Genomic DNA, 23,097 nt, shown 5'->3' on the forward strand with positions numbered 1-23,097 from the left:
AGAATGTGTGTTGAGTTAACAACCCTTAAATCTCCCTCTCTGAAAGACTGGCGAGCTAAATTGCTTAAAATGGATTGATGACGACGACTGTAGCGAGAGGCTTATGACAAGTTATATGAATAGAATTAACACAATATTGACTTCTAAAGCCACCACTTTTTTATTTCTATTCAGTGCTTCTGTCTGGAACAATAATAAATTGTCTTTGTACAAGAAGCATTTTGTGTTTTTTGATATGCGATTTAATTACGTTATTCAGGATATCATGAGCTCTAGCCGTGGTGCTGAAGGCTTAATAAAATTGTAAAGAATTATTTTATTTTATTTTTACATGGGTTTCAAACGCTGCTCGTCCATTTAGATAGCCCGGACTGTTTTATAAATCCTCCTTTAACATTAAAAATCAATATGATGTGCTTTATACATTAGTTAAAGGCGCGTGACGTTCCAGGAATGACAGCAGTTGTAAAGCGCGCGCACGAAGCCTTCAGCACCACGGTCAGAGCTCAAGGCTAGAACAATAGGAGGTTCAGGGACTGTCAACCAATAGCAGGATCTCATCAAAAACAGAAGCTAATGTTTACACCAAAACCAGGGAGTGCAAGATTTTTGGTGCTTGGGTTTTCCCTAAAAGTAGGAAATCGCCATGAAATCTAAATGGATGATTCTTATTTATTTGTAAGGATTATTGCATTTGCAGTGTTTATTATGATTTATCCGTGCACTTCATTATTTTTATTTTTTAAATCCATGCGCCCTAGTAATCTTTAATCAAAATAACTTCTCTCTGATGGCACGAGGGCGGGGAAACCTGTCACTCACATCAGATCAACCAATAGCAAACTACAACCATCCAATCAATTCCCGATGGACAAAATCAAGTCCGGCCCTACATTTATTCTTGTTCAAGAAGCCATTTCACTCGAATATAGGCTATGTCACAATATAGGGAAGAAAAGGACTATAGTAACTTCTGTTTCATGCAGACTTAGTAGGCCTATGTAGATATTCTTTTAATGCATAGCCTACTGTACGTATATGTTATGTTACATAATTTGCAGGCAATGTTTCAGTAACCCCCAAAACTAGTGTAGGCTACTAGCCTAAATGTGGTAAAATGCTACCTCGTTTCCGGGTTTTGGCCTACAAAAATACATCATCCCTGCACCACTCCAGGCAAGAGGTTTTGTCAAGCACACTAAAATCGCTATTTAATTGAGAAGGAACGGCTGTTTATGTGAGTCTTTATCTTAAACAATATCTTTTCAAATTATATTGATTGAAATGGTATCCTCTGTTTTTGCTAACAGAAGTGTAAGTTGCAGACGATCCCTGCCTGTTCATCACGAGCTTGTCAACAGCTCGTGAGAGGGAGACACCGGCGTTGACGTCACATCTTAATTAAAGATGTGGAAACGAGAACAAATGTAGTAAACCGCGCAGATGAGATACGGGGAACAGCAGATGTACTTTGGATGAATCTTTCAATTGCGTAATTTTATAGCTTACACGATTAATAATAGCACATTATAGCAGAGATACTGACCGAAACTGTGATTTACAAATGAAATAGTGTGTGAGTGACAGCGAGCGTGAGCAACAGTCACGCGCGGACCTCAGGAGATACAGAACAACAAGCGCGGGGATTTACAGAGGTTTTGATAATAAACCATTCTAGGTGAGCTGTTTTTAGTTTTCATCAGTGTGTGTGTGTGTGTGTGTGTGTGTGTGTGTGTGTGTGTGTGTGTGTGTGTGTGTGTGTGTGTGTGTGTGTGTGTGTGTTTTCTCTTGTGTAAATACGGACTGTTGCCGGTTAACGGTGACGGACAAAGAGCTTCACAGCCCCCGCTGCCTAAACAAAGGATGCGCTCGTGCACACTATATCTGTATCGCTGTCTGTGGAAATTAAAGAGCAGATAATCTGACATCATTCTGGGAATGTTTTATTAAATACGTTAAGATTCCATATTTCTTTCTGTATAATCACTGTATTGACAAGCGAAAGAGCTCTCGTTTTTGTTCAGCATTTAGATATTCGAACGCATGATTTGTTCTTTTTTGTTCATTTATTTATGAAATACTCGGTTGACTTTCCGTTTCAATGCCTCTATTTTAGCTATACATAATAAACAGCAGCTATATTAATGAATTAAGATGCGCTGCCTGGTAACCTAAAATTGGCATTACCAAATCTATTATTTAAAATGACTGAATCAACCTTGCTACATTAGGTCACGCCGATGAGGCCATTTTAAACGATCATATTTGTGGGGTATTTACCACTTACTTTTTACAATCAGTATTGGTAACTCTTTACAATAAGGTTGTAGGCTTATGTTAACAATTAGTTACAATGGTAAACATGCTCTTACAATAAACCCTACAGCATTAATTATTCTTGGTTAATGTAAATTTTTAGCATATCCAAAAACAGAGAACAACAGTGTATTTATAAATAAGCATTGATGAATATTTTGATCAAAAGTATTGTTTTTGTACGCTCATAATACAAATGCATTTACATATAACACCTTATTTTAAAGTATCAGTCTGTAACATAATGAAGCTAAAGTGATGCTTAAAGTGAGGATTCATTCATCCATTCATTGTGTTTTGATCACACCCCGCCTCCACAGGCACCATCCTCCACACCTCCATCTCTCTCTCTCTCTCTCTCTCTCTCTCTCTCTCTCTCTCTCTCTCTCTGTCTCTGTCGCTCACTCTCTGCACGTTCATCTCGAGTCCTGACCCAGGCAGTGCCTCTGACTTTCTCCGCATCATCGACCCAATGAAGGAGCCCGACGCCATCAAACTCTTCATCGGGCAAATCCCACGCAATCTGGAGGAGAAGGACCTGAAGCCCATCTTTGAGCAGTTCGGCAAGATCTACGAGCTGACTGTGATCAAGGACAAGTACACGGGCATGCACAAAGGTAAGGAGACGGGCACGAGTTTCAGGCTTCAGCGCTGTGTGGAGGGGACGGGGGCTGAACGTTCCCAGTCACGACTCACACGTGTAGTGTGTATTTAAATAAACAGTGATATTTAACCCTCTCTTTACAGTAGTGTTCATGCGCATGCTCGTTTGACTCGAGCTTCTGAAGTGTTTGTAATAAAATCATCACCTGCAAACAGGGGGGCATGAGAGGGCAACAAACAGGGCATTTTCTTGTACAATATACATGTCTGTATATCAATGATTTGCCTGTGTTTTTGTCATGGGCTGGTGTGATGGTAGGGGCAGGAGCAGCACGCGCCTGCAGGAGCTTCAAGCGTGACAGTGCACAGCACAGCATGGGTTCTGTATTACTATAAAAAGGGACAGTATATATACCAGGAAAGCTCTCTCCCCATCTCTCTGTTGTCATCCTTATGAACCTGTTTTCTGTGCCTTGCAGTTGAATATTAGGTTTCCACTCTGCTGTTTAACTCTGTTCTGGGTGTTTGCTTACACTCGGGTCTTCCAGGGTTGAATGAACCCATGTTTGGGGGCTTGACCGGGATTTAATCATGTGGATTTATCAGTGGTTTAAGCCGCTGAGGTGAAAAACAAAGAAATACCTTAAAGGAATAGTTCACCCAAACATGGAAAATGTGTCATCATTTACTCACCCTCAAATCTGCATAATTTATTTTTCCTCCTTGGAACACAAAAGGTGATTTATTTTCTAATTAGTGCCAGTAAAGCAGCATTAGGACAAAAAGTGATAATCATTCATAACTCATAGTCCAAGTCCTGAAGTAATATGATTTAAGTAGTTTATTGAAATGATTTGCTTCTGCTGTTGCTCACATGTGGTGGCATTAGATGTGTTGCAATAAGTTTGATGTTAGTGATATTTGGTGGCAAAGGAAGCACATTAAAAAAAGTAGTATTCAAATGACATTTGGTCATTTTTTTAATAATGACTTTAAAGAAATAGTTAATTCTTTCCTCATTTCATCATTCCAAACCTATGAACCATTCCAAACCTTTCTTCTGTGAAACATAAAATAAGATATTCTGACGAATATTGGTAACCAAACAGTTTTGGTGACCATTTCCACTGACCAAAAAAAAAAAAAAAACTCTCAATATGGTATATCTTCTTTTATGCTCCAGTGAAGAGAAATGTCATACAGATTTAAGTCTGTTCTTCACACATCATATGACTTAACATGAAATATAGTGCACAAGTCAAATGGACTGGTGAGGCCGTATTTACAAAACATTTTATCTTACCACTAAGAGTTCTCCTCAATGGCAGTAAAAGATCTTAGTTAAGAGTTTTCTCTTAAAACCTATTCACAAAGCTGCTGAGACCAACTTTTACTAAGGAATAGAGAGAAGTCTTAAGCTAAGAGTAAGGCCGGGGTTGACCCTGTTGGTATGGATGATGTCAACACGCTTACGAACTATGCATACAGTGATTGGCTGATGGGGGAGGAGTCTCTGTCAGTGATATAAATATTGTAGAACGAGGTATATTGTTGCCAGATTCAAATTAAGATTTTGAAATAAATATGTTGCCATATTTAAATAAAGGTTTTAAAATGTAGGTTAAGTGTCACTTATTATAGTATATGTTCAGCTAATTGTCGGCCTCTTACATGTCTGCATCTCCTCAAGAGTGCAGAATTCAAGCGACAAATGATGTTTTATAAACAGAGTTCGGGAGGAGCACATTCAAGCGGTCTATCTAATCAGCTCAGAGGAGGTATACGCAGCTGAGAGCCGACTCACCTAGTTACCTCGACAGTTTTCTGCATCCCTCCGCCACCCCGTGCCTCACTCTCGGCTGGGGATACGGGGGAGAACTCTGGGTTCTCGATCCCCTTGCAGCATGCCAAATTCTCTTATTATATATTTTTAATCTATTCGATCATATAAGCATTGTGTGGACATTTTCAAATGTGTGAGTGAAAACAGCCACAGGTAATCGGACATTATTATTTATTTCCTGAAGATGTATTTTTGCCGTTTAATCGTAGATTAAAATGCTTATTGCATTTATGAAGAAAAGGTTCAGCACCCAAGGCTCTAACTCTATTGGCTCAGTGGTGTACTGTGTCTTTGGGCGGATTGCCAGCAACAGCCATTAGGATTGTTTGTGATTTGGTCTTAGTGACTTGATTCGTAACGTTTCACAACTTTAGGAGCTAGTTTTGGCGCTAAAATGCTTTGTGAAATACTCTTAGAGGAAAAATGTAGGAGTCCTAAAATTAGTGACTGACACGCCTATATTTTTAAGAGTTTCTCCTAAATCCATAAGTTAGGAACTACTTTTAGCCTTAATATGTTTTGTGAATACGGCCCCTGATGTGTTTCTTGTTTAGGATTTTGGAGCTTAAACACCCTATAGTCCCCATTCAACTTCATTATATGGAAGCTGAGCTGAGGTATTCTTTAACAATTCTACTTTTGTGTTTAATGGAAAATGCAAAGTCACGTAGGAACAGCCCAAACAGCCGCTAATGAGGCATCTATGACTATCTATAATGATAAATGATAAATGATAAATTCCCCGCCCCCTGCGGCCCTGCCCTGCCGCCCTGCCCTGCCCTAACCCATAGTTGAGGTTGACCTCACTTTACCTTGTTATGTCACAAAACTAATTTTTCCTACTTGACATTTGATTAAATAGTAGCCTAATTAGGGGTGTAACGGTACACGTATTCGTCCCGCGAATTTCGTGTCTTATGTGAGACAAATACAGCGGTGTAGCTACCATTAACCACCATAATAGCTACCATTCACCACCAATAATCAAAATAGGCTCATTTTTCATTTGTCATTTTTCAAATTATGTCCATTTTATCACGAAATTCAAACAATGCCGGTTTGACGCTCTTTAAAGCTACAATGTGTAATTTCTTTCGCCGCTAAGGGTCGCTAACCTCTTACAATAACAAAGGCGTAGGTTGATGACGAGCTAATAAGAGACAGATATCAGTGCCACACGCGAGTCCCACGGATATAAAGGAATGAGGACACCGAACTAGCCGCAAGTGCTGAATTACTACTCACAGGTCAGTTTATTTGACGAATTAAACTTGTGAGATAACGCAGCGCTGATTCATTTGGTCTACACTATCATACTAAACAGCATTTAAAGTCCCACTCCGATCATATTTTGAGCTATTTTTAAACATTCCCAGTGGTCTTTAAATTATGATTATGCCATTTTTAGCCAAAATCACAAAACCTGTGCCGTTTTCTGGGACTTCGCTTCAGCAGAGCGGCAGTAGCTCATTAGCAATTCGCCTCGGCGTTGTGGGCGGAGCCGTTGGCACAGAGACGACCCTCCCCCTGCCCGTTGCTGAGAGCTCTGTCTCTCCCGCTAGCTTACACCCCCAATACCGGTGGGGCAACAGTATTATATACACGTTAATTATTATTATCCGAAGTTAATCAAAGTTATCACCGATCACCGATCATTATTTCACTCCAAGACGTCGCGTGTGGAGACGCCCAGTGGAGTTACTACGTCACAACTCCAGTCTATTTTAGCCGGCATTTTAGCGTCTGCTACTGATTCACAGCCATTTGAATGTAGAAATACTCAGAAATACAACTTTGAGCTTATTTTTCTCAAGATATGTCCTCTAACATCAGAAAAATGCCACAAGAACATATTAACACCTAGAAAAACATTATTTTCATCGGAGTGGGTCTTTAAGTGTGTTGAAAACCGTTTTGTACAGTTACATTTAGTTTAAGATGAAGTACTAAAATAAAATTAAAAACAAACATTTATTAAAAAAAACAGAAAGTAATAAAAATGTTAAAAACGCAAAAACAAAATTACTCATCAGAAAACATCACATGTCCCCACAGAGACCAGGATTTCGGATACTGTGTAATGTAGGGTTCACCAGAATTGGTGCGCTGCTCATGTTTGCATGCGCTTATATACTCCACTACTCTATACGTCAGGTTTTCAATCAGAGAAATGGAGACATAAGCTGCTGCTGCCTGCTTTCTTTGTAGCTTTGTGTGTGTGTGTGTGTGTGTGGTAAGCTATCCCAGAAGGCTCACTGGGAAAATGTAATGAGTGTGAAATTACATTCCTGTCACTCCTCATGTGTAATGATGCTGAATATTTATGATTCTATAAAAAGTACAGAATGAAATAAAAAGTTGATTCGAAACTGAATTTCAATTTCAAATTCAAGGTCATTGCTTATAATAAATTAATATAATTAATAATATATTAATATGATTGATAACAACAACAATAATAATAATAATAATTTTGCATGAATGAAAATGATGTTTATTTTGCTAATTTTATTTTGCAAATATAAACTGTCAATAAATAGTAACAGTCTGTCTTTCTGTTTTAGGATGTGCCTTTCTGACGTATTGTGCACGGGAGTCAGCCGTTAAAGCACAAAGTGCTCTTCATGAACAGAAAACCCTGCCAGGGGTAAGTCCTTTCTCTCTCTCTCTCTGTGTGTGTGTGTGTGTGTGTGTGTAGAGGGCATGACAGGGGTCTTGCAGTGTTTTATCCCCTTTCATGTTCTGCCATCTCTGAGTATGTGTGTTTGTGTGCCATCTGGATTATGACGAGCTGTATGTAGCCATGGAGATTATTTGGATTATTCCCCACACCTTTTCAAGCTGCAGACTCTCAGAAATATAGCATTAAAATGTAAACATGGTGCAGAGCAGAGCAGAGGGTGGCTGTTTGTCACAGAACGGGATTGGAGAGTAATCACAGTGGGATGGAGGGTTGGTGAGGTGCAAATACAGTAATTAATCCTATTACCAGCGTGACACCAAGCTGACCTTTCGTTGAAGATCACTCCAACAATCTTCTCGCTCTCCGCCTCCTTCTGCTGTCAGTCCTTCCCTCTGACAGTCTTTGTGTGGATAGTTACATAATTTTTTCTTTTTCTTTGGTCTCTTCCCCCTGTTGTTACCGTTCTAGTCATTTCTCAAACTCTGTCCCTCTCCCCCTATTCTTTTTTTTTGTTTTTGTTTTCCCTTTTGAATAAGCATGTTTTTTCATCTCTGTCCTATTATCCACTCCAACTCAAAATATATGTGATATTAAATAATACACTCACCGGCCACTTTATTAGGTACACCTGTCCAACTGCTCGTTAACACTTAATTTCTAAGCAGCCAATCACATGGCGGCAACTCAGTGCATTTAGGCATGTAGACATGGTCAAGACAATCTCCTGCAGTTCAAACCGAGCATCAGTATGGGGAAGAAAGTTGATTTGAGTGACTTTGAACCTGGCATGATTGTTGGTGCCAGAAGGGCTGGTCTGAGTATTTCAGAAACTGCTAATCTACTGGGATTTTCACGCACAACCATCTCTAGGGTTTACAGAGAATGGTCCGAAAAAGAAAAAACATCCAGTGAGCGGCAGTTCTGTGGGCGGAAATGCCTTGTTGATGCCAGAGGTCAGAGGAGAATGCCCAGACTGGTTCGAGCTGATAGAAGGGCAACAGTGACTGAAATAACCACTCGTTACAACCGAGGTATGCAGCAAAGCATTTGTGAAGCCACAACACGCACAACCTTGAGGCGGATGGGCTACAACAGCAGAAGACTCCACCGGGTACCACTCATCTCCACTACAAATAGGAAAAAGAGGCTACAATTTGCAAGAGCTCACCAAAATTGAACAGTTGAAGACTGGAAAAATGCTGCCTGGTCTGATGAGTCTCGATTTCTGTTGAGACATTCAGATGTTAGAGTCAGAATTTGGCGTAAACAGAATGAGAACATGGAACCATCATGCCTTGTTACCACTGTGCAGGCTGGTGGTGGTGGTGTAATGGTGTGGGGGATGTTTTCCTGGCACACTTTAGGCCCCTTAGTGCCAATTGGGCATCGTTTAAATGCCACGGCCTACCTGAGCATTGTTTCTGACCATGTCCATCCCTTTATGGCCACCATGTACCCATCCTCTGATGGCTACTTCCACCATGTCACAAAGCTCTAATCATTTCAAATTGGTTTCTTGAACATGACAATGAGTTCACTGTACTAAAATGGCCTCCACAGTCACCAGATCTCAACCCAATAGAGCATCTTTGGGATGTGGTGGAACGGGAGATTCGCATCATGGATGTGCAGCCGACAAATCTGCGGCAACTGTGTGATGCCATCATGTCAATATGGACCAAACTCCCTGAGGAATGCTTCCAGCACCTTGTTGAATCTATGCCACGAAGAATTGAGGCAGTTCTGAAGGCAAAAGGGGGTCCAACCCGTTACTAGCATGGGGTACCTAATAAAGTGGCCGGTGAGTGTATATGTGATATTGGTCCTATAGTTTATCAGATTTTATATTGGAATATTGGTTATCTCTGCAGTATTGATGGCTGAGGATGACAGATGGCCCTTTCTGTGCATCACTGAAGCACAAACACTGGTTTAATTTCAGGAGAGAAAGAAAAGACAATGGGCAATAACTGAGGGCAGCCTAAGACTGACGTTATACAACTTGCATATTTTCCTTTCATCCTTGCTTTTTCCTGTCCCTCCCCTTTGTCTCTGTCTCTTCATACCACTCTTATTTTCTGTGCAAATGTTGAAGCATCATATTAGAGAGGAGTGTGTTTGTGTTTGTGTGTCGTGGCCTCGCTCTCCTCTGGGAAGTGCTATTATGAGCAGTTCACTTTATAATGCTTCTGTGGTGTAACTCAGAGAGTGTGTGTGTGTGTTGGGTTTGTCCACAACAGGACATTTGCGGTGTGTTTAGTAGTTCACTTTGGTCAGCAGTACTGATGACAACAATCTCTCTGTATATACATCACTGGTACAACACATCACTGTGTGTATATTTTAAGAGTAAAGGCCAATTCACACAAAGAACAATATCTATAAAGATAACTATAGCGTCCACATATAACAATATAACAATAACTACGATGACTAAATGAATGTCCACACCAATGAACAATTACTATAACAATGACTATACCAATAACTATAACGATAACTGTAATTATAGCTATAATAATAACTATTATACCATCCACACTAACAGATGATAACTATTATTATACCTATAAAGAAAACTATAGCGATAATTAAATTAGCGTCCACACCAACAAACGATAACATTATGTTTATTATAAGCATGCGCTGCCACTTACAATGTTCGATCTCTTTAAAGTTGAATGGATTCTGATTGGCTGTCAATGTTTTTTATCATTCATCAGCTTGAAAAATTGTTCAGATAACATAACTTTTAAACTTTTGATTTAAAACAGCTTATACGTGATAATAAATTATGCTTTTTGAAAATGTAAAAATGCAGAAAGTTCCGTTTCTAGGGAAATCAACGTTGCGTCATGGGAACTTATCCAGGCCTGGATATCACACACACAGGACACATGTTTTACTTGCTCAATATATTATAGTGCTTTTATATATATATTGGAGTTTTAATTGGGGTACATGTTGTCTTAGCCATTTTTTTCCTCTTATCTTTTTTTGTATGTGTATGTCTTTAATTGATCTTGGGTATATAAATGATAGGTTGTGGACTGCATAAAGGAGGCAGCATGTCCAACAAACGGGTTTGCTAACCCAACAACCAAATGGTGATCACCAAAAAGCTGGATTGAAGAGTTACTTTTAAAGACTTAACTTTCCAGCAAACCACATAACTCTTTATTGGATTATCACTACAGTTGGATTGCATATACACCGGTGGACACTTACACATAGGGACTGGCAATACTCTAGGGTGGTTTCTTATGGACTGTTTTATGGTGTGGTGAAAAACGGACTCTACTTTTAACAACTTAAGTTATTCTAGTATTATTGTTTTGTTTTAAGTTCCTTTTGTTCAATGTAAATACATTTCATTTGTTCTTACTTGATTCTCTCTCAAAGGTTAGAATCTTGCATCTGCAAGGAGCACATTTGACTCTTGAGGGAGTTGGATGCACTCATAGCGATGCATTTGCAAGTTCAGTCATTGAGAGCCGCTTGGACTGGAGCTAAACTCTGGACCGGACTAGTCCAGACTGAACCGAGCTTGCTGGACTGAATTTGCCTTCACCTGTAGGCTCTACAACTGTAGAGCGATGAGAATCAAGTGTTTTCACCGAATGAATTCGGCTCTCACGCTCGCTGTGGGAAGCTCCACTTATGCTTGACTCTCTCTTGAGAGATGAGAGTCAAGCGTCTGCACTTCGCAGTTCGAGTCTCGTGGCTGCCAAGGCAACAACATGGGGTCGATACGGTGGATTGTAGGAGGAGTTGGGGGAGGAGTCTGACAAGAGGACTCTCTTTTTTGGAATTCTCCTGATAGCCAATTTTTTGGGGGGCAAGTCTCTAAAAAATGTTTACAACACAAAATGGAGATTTATTAAACCCATTGCTCTCATGTCGGCTTAGGAAGCCTGTTCTGTGGCCACTTCCAACCTGGCTCAGAGCATATTATGTGGCGTGTCTAGTTCTGAGGAATTAGATTTGCACTGGGTTGAAGAGTTGCTTGTGAGATACCTCTCCCCTGGCACTGCATCCTCTTTGAAGGCTCCCTCCTTGCCCATGGGAATGGAGCTAGTGCGTTTAGCTTTTAAGGCAGCAAAATCCACTCACTGTGATGAAGGAGCTCCACTCTCGCTTGTCTCTTTTCTTGAGAGATGAGAGTGAAATATCTGCACCTCATGGTTCAGGCCCTGTGCTGATGAGGCTGTGTGGCGGCTTCAATCGAGGGATTGCACATGGGCCTCCCGGCTCATGGCAAGGCATATGTGGTGGTGGGTCAGGCCAGTGGGGCTCTGCACACCATGGACGCTTAAACAGCTCTGTTGCCCTCTGCAGCTCACAGAGTAAAGTGGATTTGTGAGTGTGCTTGCTTCTCGAGGAGATCCCCTTCACTTTTTACTCTCCTGAGAGACATCCATTTAGCAAGGTTGGTCGCGGTGACTTGATGCGACCCCTCATTTTCGGTTGCTCTCCCTACATATTCTTGAAGTGTTAGCAGTAGCTTACTGAAGAAGTAGTTGGGGTGAAATGATGCGACCCCTTAATTTTGGTTACTCTCCCTCTATTTCTGGAGGTTTATTAGTAAACTGCTGAGGAAGAAGCATATTAAATTAGTGGTCGCAGTGAGATGATGTGACCCCTTCACTCTTTAGCTGTTCTGCTGTGAAACGACCACTTTTCAGAAGGAGTGGTCATTTTGAGATGATGCGACCCCTTTATTTGTGGTTGACTGGAGGCATTAAGTAGTTGGCTCTGTAAGCTGTGCATGACAGTCGGAAATATATGTCAGCTTCAGCATGCTCTTCATAATGTAGTGGTGCTGAGAGTAATAAAAAAGGCTCGCTGGTACACTTATAGCTCAGTAAAAAAGGTTTTGAGTATCTTAATTCTTTCCGTGGATACAGAGCATACAAATGCAGGGTTATGCTCCCTTATGTTATGGTTGCTTTCTGTAACGAGTTGGCAGGGGTTCTACAAGTAATAGAGTGAGCTCTGTAGAGTTTGTACTCCGGATTCCTCTGCTGTTTAGTCTATGAATCAGCATATTACTGGGACATAGTGGTGACTATGTTGGTGGATTGCCTTGAGGCATTGCTATAGGCATGTCCTCCTCTCTGGACTAGGTCTACCTGTGTCTAATTCTGGGCTTGGCCGTAGAGTTGTTATACCTAGCTCACTATGATTGTACACAGTTCACAGCCTAGTTGTAGCAGGTAGCTGGTATTATCAATACCGTGATGCAGTGTTACGGGAACGTCTTAGGGTTACTTATGTAACCCTGGTTCCCTAAGAAGGGAACGAGATGCTGTGTTGCGTTGCCATGCCTTGGGCATGCCTGCGCATAACGTCTAATGCAGGTGCCCTTTAATACGCACAGGCGCTCCATGTGACGTCATACTATACCCATCAGCCAATCAAGATCGGCGTGTTCTACATGTGCTTCAGACACCGGTCACGCCTGGATGCGTTCCCACAGCATCAACACCATGACACAGCGTCTTGTTTCCATCTCAGGGAACCGGGGTTACATGTGTACCCCTAAGGCATTTTCTGTGATGGGAAGATTTATGGGTATGTTTAGGCTTTGGGGAAGAATAAGCAGTTTGTACAGTTTAAAAATCATTATGTCTATGGAAAGTCCCCATAAAACGTGAAAACCCAGCATGTGTACAGGATTGGCTATAATTGTGAGGGCCAAATGTCCTTATTTATATAGTAAAATATTATGACAACCGACTAGTGAGGACATTTTACTGAGGGTTATAAGGCTTAGTCTTTATACATGTTTTTGCACATGTTTTTTTGCAACTAACGGTTGGGTTAGGCCATAGAAGATATAATTAATCTAATTTAAAATCAATGGAAGTCTATGCAATGTCCTCACTGATGTATTGAAACAAACGTGTGTGTGTGTGTGTGGTGGAGCATGTTTATGTTTTTATGAAGGCATATATCACTTGCTAATTAGACTTTGGGTGTGTGTGTAGTGGTAAGGACATAAATCACAAACACATTAGACTAAATGTAATTAGTGGCCATTAAGCAGACACACACACACTCACGCACATTGGGTTTCCATGTTTTATGGGGATTTCCATAGACATAATGATTAGTCTTTTATACATTTTCCCCTACCCCTAAACATAGAAACCCATCACAGGGGGAAAAAAAATCTCTTAGCATGGTTTATAAGCTGTTTTCCTCATGTGGACCAGGATTTCGAATATTCCCATCATTGTGGGGACATTTTTGTCCTATAACGAAGGACATACCCGAACCACACACACACTCACTGCTTATAGAAAACAACTTGTATGCACTATTAAATCCTATAATTAGTTATATTCTTGGCAGACACTTTCTTCCTGAAGTGACTAAGGCGGTGTCTCTTCGAGTGGAGAGATGAGCAGACTCATATCACTGCTCGCAGTGACTGTGCTGGGGCATATACAGTCTGATAATGGACTGTAATGGATTGTGGGTAGTGAGGGGGTGGGGCAGAGGCTGTGCTGTAACAGTACACAGAAACAGTGACATGAATTCAAAGGCAGCAGCTGCTGGCAGCTAATGTAGAGTCCAGAGCAAAGCCAGGAGGATTTCTAGAGGTCAAAAGGGAGTCATGCAGCTGAGTTTGGGATGGGTTGTGTGGTGAATTCTGATTGAGCAATGATATAGTTATCTAGTAAAGTACTGTTATACAATCTAGAGCTTGGTATAAAGATAACTAGCTGTCAGTTTAGTCTGTTAAGTTTGTGTTGTTAATTCTTTAAAAAACGTGAGAAAAGTTGAACATATTTAGGACTAATCATGCTCCCTAGAGGTCTGCACAGGCTTTAAACTGAAGCCCAAACCCGGCCCGTAGCCTACCCAAACCCGAAATCCGTCACTGTTGAGATGGACTACCTATATTCTTGCTACCATAAGCCAAGACAGCTTTGTAAGACCTAGGCTACACTGCTCGTAACCGCTGAGCTATTTATTGGTTGAAACGAGAAGATCATATCATAGAAGGTTTGGTGCTCTTCGCGTGGCAGTCAAAATTGACCAATTTTTTTTTTTTCAATGAAATGAATGTATTATATTTTAGTTTGGTAATGTTTTTTATTTAATATTTTGTATTTTTAGGGGATTTTATGGTACTACATTATATTTATGCTGTATTTATAATCCATTTATTCACTTTTTGAGCATAGACCTGAAAATTTAATTTACAACTTAAACTGTCTTAAATCTTGAATACTTTAGAGCACAGACTTAAGTTTGATCTCTTTTTAAATACAACACGTGGCAAATTATTGCTGAAGTGAAATAAGTTTAAAAAAGTGAACTTTAAAAAAAGTCATAGAATTTTATGTTTATTGTTATGAAAAATGCACAAAAATACTATTTAAAATTTGTATATAAAAAATATATTTTCAAAATCACGTTTAATCTAAAACTGAAATAAAATCAAAGCCATAAATCTAAACAAGTTGTGTTCCAAATTTGAGCTTGATATCTCAAAAAATTAGCTTACAGTAAGATTTTGTTTGGCCGCAGTACCAACATTTTTCACTAGATAAATTTCGTCTCCCATTAATTTCCAATGCACTCATTTTTGACCACAAGGAGCACAAGTGTGACTATTTTTTTCAGGACCATTTAACCTTTTTGATTCATGTCCACGATTGTTTTGTGTGTGTTCACATAGCAAGTGCCAAAAACTTTTTCCAAGCTCCGATGAAGTAAAAAAAAAAAAAAAACGTGACATCTTTCGATCAAAAATGACCAAAGAGCACCAGAGGGTTAAATAGACACATCAAGTGGTAACAAATGTGCATGATTCAGAGAGACACACAGAGGCAGCAACAAGGCTATTAGACTTACTATCGTGCTTCAATTAATTAACAAAGTTTGCACTCATTAATTTATTATATCACAATGTTTTAAACATTTAAATACACATAAAAATAGATATCCTTGAAGATACTGTTCACTATTAGCAAATCAATAACTATTTTTTCATACCTCCTGGAGAACTACTAAGAACTATATAAAGGTTCATAAGTAATGTGAATCATGCATATAATGTATAATTATTCTAAAGTTCATGGTAACCCACTATAACTCAAGTATTATCAAATACTTTAGAAGGAATTACTAATTATTTGGATCAGTATTCTAAAGTGAAAAGCATGATAATTTATTGACTCAAGTCATTGTAAGCTTTTGAGATTTTTGTGTAAGGTTTTGGATAGTAATGACTCAGGTGTTACTATATCTTTCTAAAGGAATTATTTGGATCAGTATTTAAAGTGAAGATCATGCACTCTAAAAAATGTTGGGTGGTTTCAACCCAACTTTTGGTCAAATATGGACAAACCCAAACGTTAGGCTAAAAATTGTACTAAAAAAATTTTAACCCAACGGTCCATATTTGACCCAAAGTTGGGTTAAAACAACCCAGCATTTTTTAGAGTGTGGTAACCACTGATCTATATAGAATGCCATTATATAGATCAGTGGTGGTAACCCACTAGTAATGACTCAATGTTACCAAATCCATCGGAAGGAATTACTACCCCCCAAAAAAATCTTACAATGACTTTAGTAATTACTAGAGAGTTATTCATGTTTAGAATACTGATCCAAATAATTAGTAATTCCTTCTGAATTGGATCTGGTAATACTTAAGTCATTACTAGTGGGTTACCACGATATTTACTTTAGAATTAATTATACATTATGCATTATTCATGTTAAGTATGAACCTGTATGTAACACTCACCTAAAGGATTATTAGGAACACCATACTAATACTGTGTTTGACCCCCTTTCGCCTTCAGAACTGCCTTAATTCTACGTGGTATTGATTCAACAAGGTGCTGAAAGCATTCTTTAGAAATGTTGGCCCATATTGATAGGATAGCATCTTGCAGTTGATGGAGATTTGTGGGATGCATATCCAGGGCACGAAGCTCCCGTTCCACCACATCCCAAAGATGCTCTATTGGGTTGAGATCTGGTGACTGTGGGGGCCATTTTAGTACAGTGAACTCATTGTCATGTTCAAGAAACCAATTTGAAATGATTCGAGCTTTGTGACATGGTGCATTATCCTGCTGGAAGTAGCCATCAGAGGATGGGTACATGGTGGCCATAAAGGGATGGACATGGTCAGAAACAATGCCAGGTAGGCTGTGGCATTTAAACGATGCCCAATTGGCACTAAGGGGCCTAAAGTGTGCCAAGAAAACATCCCCCACACCATTACACCACCACCAACAGCCTGCACAGTGGTAACAAGGCATGATGGATCCATGTTCTCATTCTGTTTACGCCAAATTCTGACTCTACCATCTGAATGTCTCAACAGAAATCGAGACTCATCAGACCAGGCAACATTTTTCCAGTCTTCAACTGTCCAATTTTGGTGAGCTCTTGCAAATTGTAGCCTCTTTTTCCTATTTGTAGTGGAGATGAGTGGTACCCGGTGGGGTCTTCTGCTGTTGTAGCCCATCCGCCTCAAGGTTGTGCGTGTTGTGGCTATACAAATGCTTTGCTGCATACCTCGGTTGTAACGAGTGGTTATTTCACAGGGTATCCGCGGGGTCTTGAAAAGTATTAAAAGGTGATAAATCAATTTTGGGAAAATTAAGACCCTTAAAAAGTATTAAAAAGTCTTATCACGGCTTTATAAAGTCTTAAATTTTGAAAGTATTTTTTCTAGGGATGCACCGAATATTCGGCCGCCGAAAATAGCCCAAAAGTGCATTTTCGGTTTTCGGCCGAAAGACTTTTATCACCGAAACGAAATGTTGTGATGACGCAAACCGAAACCGCGACCTGCACGTGCTTGTCTGAAGCAACATGTCTGTGGTGTGGCCGTATTTCAGTATATCTGAACCCGCGAGGAGACGGAAGCCTTGTTTATACTTTCGCCTGCCTCCGCAGCGCGAGTCTCCACAGACAGCGCGCGCACCGCTCCAAACGGTCGAGCGAGGCGTTTATACTTGACGCGTTCGCCGTTGTAGCTACTATTCTTTGAAACGACAGGGGACGACTCAAGTAACTGTCCTCTAACCATCAGGAATCGGTGAGAAGAAGAAAGATAAACACGTGACAATGTTTATGTTTTAGTACCACCACCAATACAAAAATAATCATGTAAAACCCAGTAAACCCTGAGATTATTACTTGTGACATTACAACAAAATATGTACTGGAATATGTTCTAAATTAACGCTCTCTTAAATATTTTCTAATTTCACTAAACATATTTCATTAAGTTTCGTGTACATTTGTATTAAACATGGACCTTTGTTCATTAAAATGGCTTTTTATGCTAGTGTATGCTCATTTTTAAAATGTTATCAACTAATTTAGACGTGCAAACTGGGTGCTGGTGTGATGAGAAGTTCGTGCTCGGCTTTGTTTTTATGAGAGAACATTCCATTTTAAAACCTTTCTGCAGGCCAGCAGATTATTATTTAATGTACACATGAGTGGGGTCAAGTTAAACATTTTAGTTTGAATTTTATTTTATACTGTGCATTGTGCTAAATAAATATTTGCATAATTTGTAATTGATTTATTATTTGAAAATGTTAATTTATGCAATTGCAATGCCTTGATTTTAGTAAAGTTTGTACACAGTCATAACCATAAATGCAATGGTACTTATAATTGGCATAATTTCTTTCGGTGTTTCGGTTTTCGTTTTTTCGGCCTTGGGTTCCTCTTTTTTCGGTTTCGGCCAAGAATTTTCATTTCGGTGCATCCCTAATTTTTTCTGAATTAGCTGTCCAACAGTTTGAGTCCCAAAAACATCGTAAAAGTGTGTGAATTTAGAATTTTTTTTTTTTTTTTCAAAACGAAGAACTGAGGCACATGTCAGCATGATTGTTGTTGAGGGTGGAGCAAAGTTTTGTTTCGTTTTTTAATAAACTTTGCTTTGATTTACTATCCCAGCCTATTTTATTTTATTTTTTTATCAGAGTGGTCTATAGTCTTTATCACAAACTAAAACTGTTAAGTTAAAAGTATCACTGATGTAAATGGTTACAGCTTGAAGTGGCAGCGAGGTATTAAAAAATATTGAGAAGGTCTTGAAAAAGTCTTGAAAAGGTATTAAAATTAACTTCAAGATTCCTGCATATACCCTGTTTCAGTCAAAGTTGCTCTTCTATCAGCTTGAATCAGTCGGCCCATTCTCCTCTGACCTCTAGCATCAACAAGGCATTTTCGCCCACAGGACTGCCGCATACTGGATGTTTTTCCCTTTTCACACCATTCTTTGTAAACCCTAGAAATGGTTGTGCGTGAAAATCCCAGTAACTGAGCAGATTGTGAAATACTCAGACCGGCCCGTCTGGAACCAACAATCATGCCACGCTCAAAATTGCTTAAATCACTCATCTTTCTTTCCCATTCTAACATTCAGTTTGGAGTTCAGGAGATTGTCTTGACCAGGACCACACCCCTAAATGCATTGAAGCAACTGCCATGTGATTGGTTGATTAGATAATTGCATTAATGAGAAATTGAACAGGTGTTCCTAATAATCCTTTAGGTGAGTGTATAGTAGTTATTAGTAGTCCTCTGGGATATATAAAAAAATAGTAGTTATTGATTAGCTAATAGCAGAGATGGGACCAAGTCACACATGTGCAAGTCTCAAGTAAGTCTCAAGTCTTAACCTTCAAGTCTCAAGTAAGTCCCAAGTATTTTTTTCCTGGGCAAGTCAAGTCAAGTCAAGTCACAGGCTATATCAAGTCAATTCAAGTCAAGTCCTGTAGTAGGTCAAGTCAAGTCCAAGTCAAGTCACCTTATTATTGTAATTTTACCTGCAGAATTTGATCTATGGGCGTCAGTTTGGTTTGAAATAGACAGAGGCGCATTCGGAAGTGCATTTAGGAACAATGACGTATTCATTCACTTTTCTCTTTCGCGCAGGTCATGTTTTGAAAGATAGTGTCCTGTAGCTTACTAATTTAAAGAAATAAAAATGTATACAAAAATGCAGCGCCGCCGCTCCCACCACGCGCATCACGCGCTGTGCGTAGGGCACCAAGTGCTGAGGGGGCACCAAAAATAGCCTAATGAAAAACCAATCATCAAACTTCTTGTTATAATCAGATTCAGCGCGTTCTTCCTCTTCATTCCGCAGCGGCGCCGAGCAGAGACAGAGAGCACGTCAGAAACACAGGACAGGGTGTGTGTGTGTGTGTGTGTGTTCATGTGTGTTCATCTGAGCCTCATTGGTCTGTCACTGCTCGTCAATGTCAGAATATTTGAGATGACCAATCAAATCAAAGTAGGCGGGCTTTATGTTCACAGACGCTGAGCGCGAATTTTAACAGTGCAACTCGACGCTTCAGTGTACGGTCAAGTGCGAGATAAGATGTAAGTAGCTAAACTTAACTTTATTTGACAGTTTTTTTTAGGTCATAAATGTTAAACGAATGACAAAAAATAATTAGGCAAACTAATATAGTTTTGTCTAATTTCGCCATTTTGAACTGAAAATAGGCCTATGTAACATGTAGCCTAGTGTAATAGTTTAGGCTACTGTCATTGTGAGGGGACAAGAAACATGAACAAAGCCTTTTTCATCATGTTAGGCACAGGATTTATAATGAATGTGTACATATTGAGAATAAAATACAAATTGTAACCTTTAGTAAATTAAAAAAGCCAATTTTAGGAGGGGAAGAGACAGGGCAAGATAAAAACAAAGAGAAAAAGAGTGTGATGCTGATGAGGAGAGAAAACCATGCTTAGGGCACCAAAATGGCTAGCAGCGGCACTGCAAAAATGTGATGATGTCCGACTTCTTTATGAAGAAGAAAGCCTTAAGTTCTATTCTATTCTATTCTACCCACTATTCTGCTTTGTGTATATATCAATGAATTCAAACGTGTTGTCGCGCGTTCGCTGGCGCCGAGCCAGAGACAGACGCTCTCAGTGCTGTCATATATCACAACTGTTCAGTGTTTTCAACCACATAATTTTTATTTTAGGTTTCAGACATTTAAATACACATACTAGCAAAATAATAAAAAATATTTGTAGTTTGTAAAATACACACTGATGTCTATGGAAGCGTGAAGCGTCAATAATAATCCTTTCCATTATAATAAGACAACACGTTTTATTCATATCAGAAAAACATTGTGTAAGTAGCTTTACATTTTACCCTATTCTTCTCCCAGTAACACTTACTTTCATGTATTTCGTGAGAAGTTGAGAAATTGACGTGTTGTAAACTAACATGGCGCCGCCCATTCGCACAAACAGCTCAACTAACGCTATCGTTATACAGGTGTTTAAACAACAAAACAAATCCACTTGCACATATCTGACAATCGGAATATCAGTGTTTCATGTTATAGCTAATACATTTGTAAACATTTTGAATAAAACAGGAAAAATTACATAAAAGCAGATCATCATTCATTCAGCGCTGTGTTGTGGTTGCGCTGTGTCACGTGACATGCAATGACACGTCACCATGGAAACATTAAAGTGAGTGACAGGTTCTAAATAACGGTCGCATTGAAAGTGAAAAACTCACGCTGGGGGATCAGTTAGAATAGTTTAAACTTACGTGTGAAAGGGTTAATGGCTACTTTAGCTGTTATTACATTAGCTAAGTAACAACTAACCAGATAACATTAACAAATTGACAAGCACTTACTGGGCAGAATGGCTCTTCAAATGACGGACAAAATTGGAGGTTGTCGTCTGGCTGTCCGCAATGTTAATGTTGCATGTCTTGCAAAGCGCTGTTCGTGTTTTGCCATCTTGTGAATAATTCTTGAAGCCGAAAGCGATGACCCTCGGTACCCCTCCGGCTGACATTTTGATGTGATATCTAAGGGCCGTTACATAGTCAACGCGAGCAACGCGAGCAAGCAACGCGAGCGACGCGAGCTACGCGCTCCTTTTCATAGTACACAAGCGTCACCGGCGATGCGTGAAATGCAATACACCGATCGCGCAGCAGGGGGTAGTAGAGTCTAGAGTCGGGTCACGTAATATTCAGATCAAAATGGCAACTGAAGAAGAGTGCATATTGGTGATTTTACATCGGCGGCAACAAAGGATGTATACGAACAAGCTCGCATAACTTTTCCTCTTCGCCCGCCATTGTATTCAAATCTTCTTCTTCTGTAAACATAATAATATACCTTTTTATGTACATTACTTGCAAATTTCGCCCCCACCGACAACGCATAGTATTGCGTGCATCGGCGCGTCGCGTATCAAAAACTAGGATGACACATTTGGCTACGCATCGACGCATAATGGCAGCCGAAGCGTAGCGATGTGTAGCCTTGCGCACGCGTATGCGTACCGATGCGTTGACTATGTAAGGGCCCTAAGTGGGCGTGGTGTGCGTAAGGTACGAGAGGGCATGACTGATGATACTGTCGTGATCAAGGGGGTAATCCATCGACCGGAAGTTGAAGCCGGCCGGGTGCCGCCATGTTGTAGCAGAACTTCACTTGCGTTAGCATTTCCATTGACTCCCATTCATTTTGGCGTCACTTTGACAGCGAATAACTTTACATCTGAGGCGTTTAAAGACTCCATTTGTCCATTATTTATTTCTAAAGAAACACGACAATGTATAAAGGGCTCCATTACCTTCTATGTTACATTATGGCCCCGTAGAAACAGATTTAGTAAAAATAGGCTAACGATTGCGTCATAACCACTCGACTCTCTGTCGCGCTGTACAGAAATTACCGTACAGACAGGAGGAGAAGCTCGCAGGCAATCGGGGGGACGTCCCGTCAAGGGAGAAGCCCATAGATAATGAGTCCATAAAAGCAACGGAATACTTACTCCTGCTCACTCACGCCAAAGAACTCTTTGCTCAAGTTCCCCGTCTCTGCAAGATTAACGTTGGCAATTTTCACGCACAGCTACTAGAAGATTAACGTCTGTCAGACAGGTTGCTCACGTCATCAAGCTTAGTTTGAGTCGGTTTGAGTCTGCGCGTCAGGAACGGAAGTGCTCAAAAATCGCTAAAAATGGGCTTCAACTGAGTTCCAATGAGATGGCTCTGTCCACTTCTTATACTGTCTATGGTCGTGATCCAGTCATGACAACGCTATTCTCAGCCTGCGCTCCAGCTGGATCAACTTTTCTTTTTTTTATTTATAATTTATATATTTTATATTCAAACTGAAAACATGATGTGATTAACACTCAAGTCATTCAAGTCATCTGTCTCAAGTCAAGTCAAGTCCCAAGTCTTTAACTTCCAAGTCCGAGTCAAGTCTCAAGTATTTCATTTTATGTCAAGTCAAGTCACAAGTCATAAAAATAGCGACTCGAGTCGACTCGAGTCCAAGTCACCAAGTCACAAGTCCCCATGTCTGGCTAATAGTGAACTACCACATTCGACTAAGCACGAAAAAAATTGTGATTGTCAATTTGGTAACTACACAGAATTGTATTAAGTTTAGTGACATGTTACAATGTTTACATGGTACAATGACTGGTAGGCTGCTGTTTTTTTTTACTGCTTGACACAAATTTCATGATTTCAATTCAATTTGTGTGATTTGATTCGGATATTGATTCAATATCGATTCATTTGGATAAATATTAGGTACAGTAGAGACATGTTAATTTTTCTCAAGAAAAAAATCTCACC

At 39.8% G+C, this 23,097-nt stretch overlaps 1 protein-coding gene across 3 annotated transcripts in view; it reads left to right on the forward strand.

The window, feature by feature from the left end:
• Positions 1 to 2,672: 2,672 nt before the first annotated feature.
• The window catches only part of celf3b (cugbp, Elav-like family member 3b), a 56,486-nt gene continuing 36,061 nt past the window's right edge, over positions 2,673 to 23,097 (forward strand). For all 3 annotated transcript variants that reach the window (XM_056257885.1, XM_056257900.1, XM_056257893.1), the window contains exons 1-2: positions 2,673 to 2,933; positions 7,327 to 7,409. In XM_056257885.1, the coding sequence (XP_056113860.1) occupies positions 2,789 to 2,933; positions 7,327 to 7,409 (228 nt within the window). In that variant the 5' untranslated portion in view covers positions 2,673 to 2,788. The remainder of the gene's footprint in view (positions 2,934 to 7,326; positions 7,410 to 23,097) is intronic.

This window comes from Rhinichthys klamathensis, unplaced genomic scaffold (assembly GCF_029890125.1).
Source record: "Rhinichthys klamathensis goyatoka isolate OS25496 unplaced genomic scaffold, OSU_Roscu_1.1 h1tg000006l_1, whole genome shotgun sequence".
Lineage (NCBI taxonomy): Eukaryota > Metazoa > Chordata > Actinopteri > Cypriniformes > Leuciscidae > Rhinichthys > Rhinichthys klamathensis.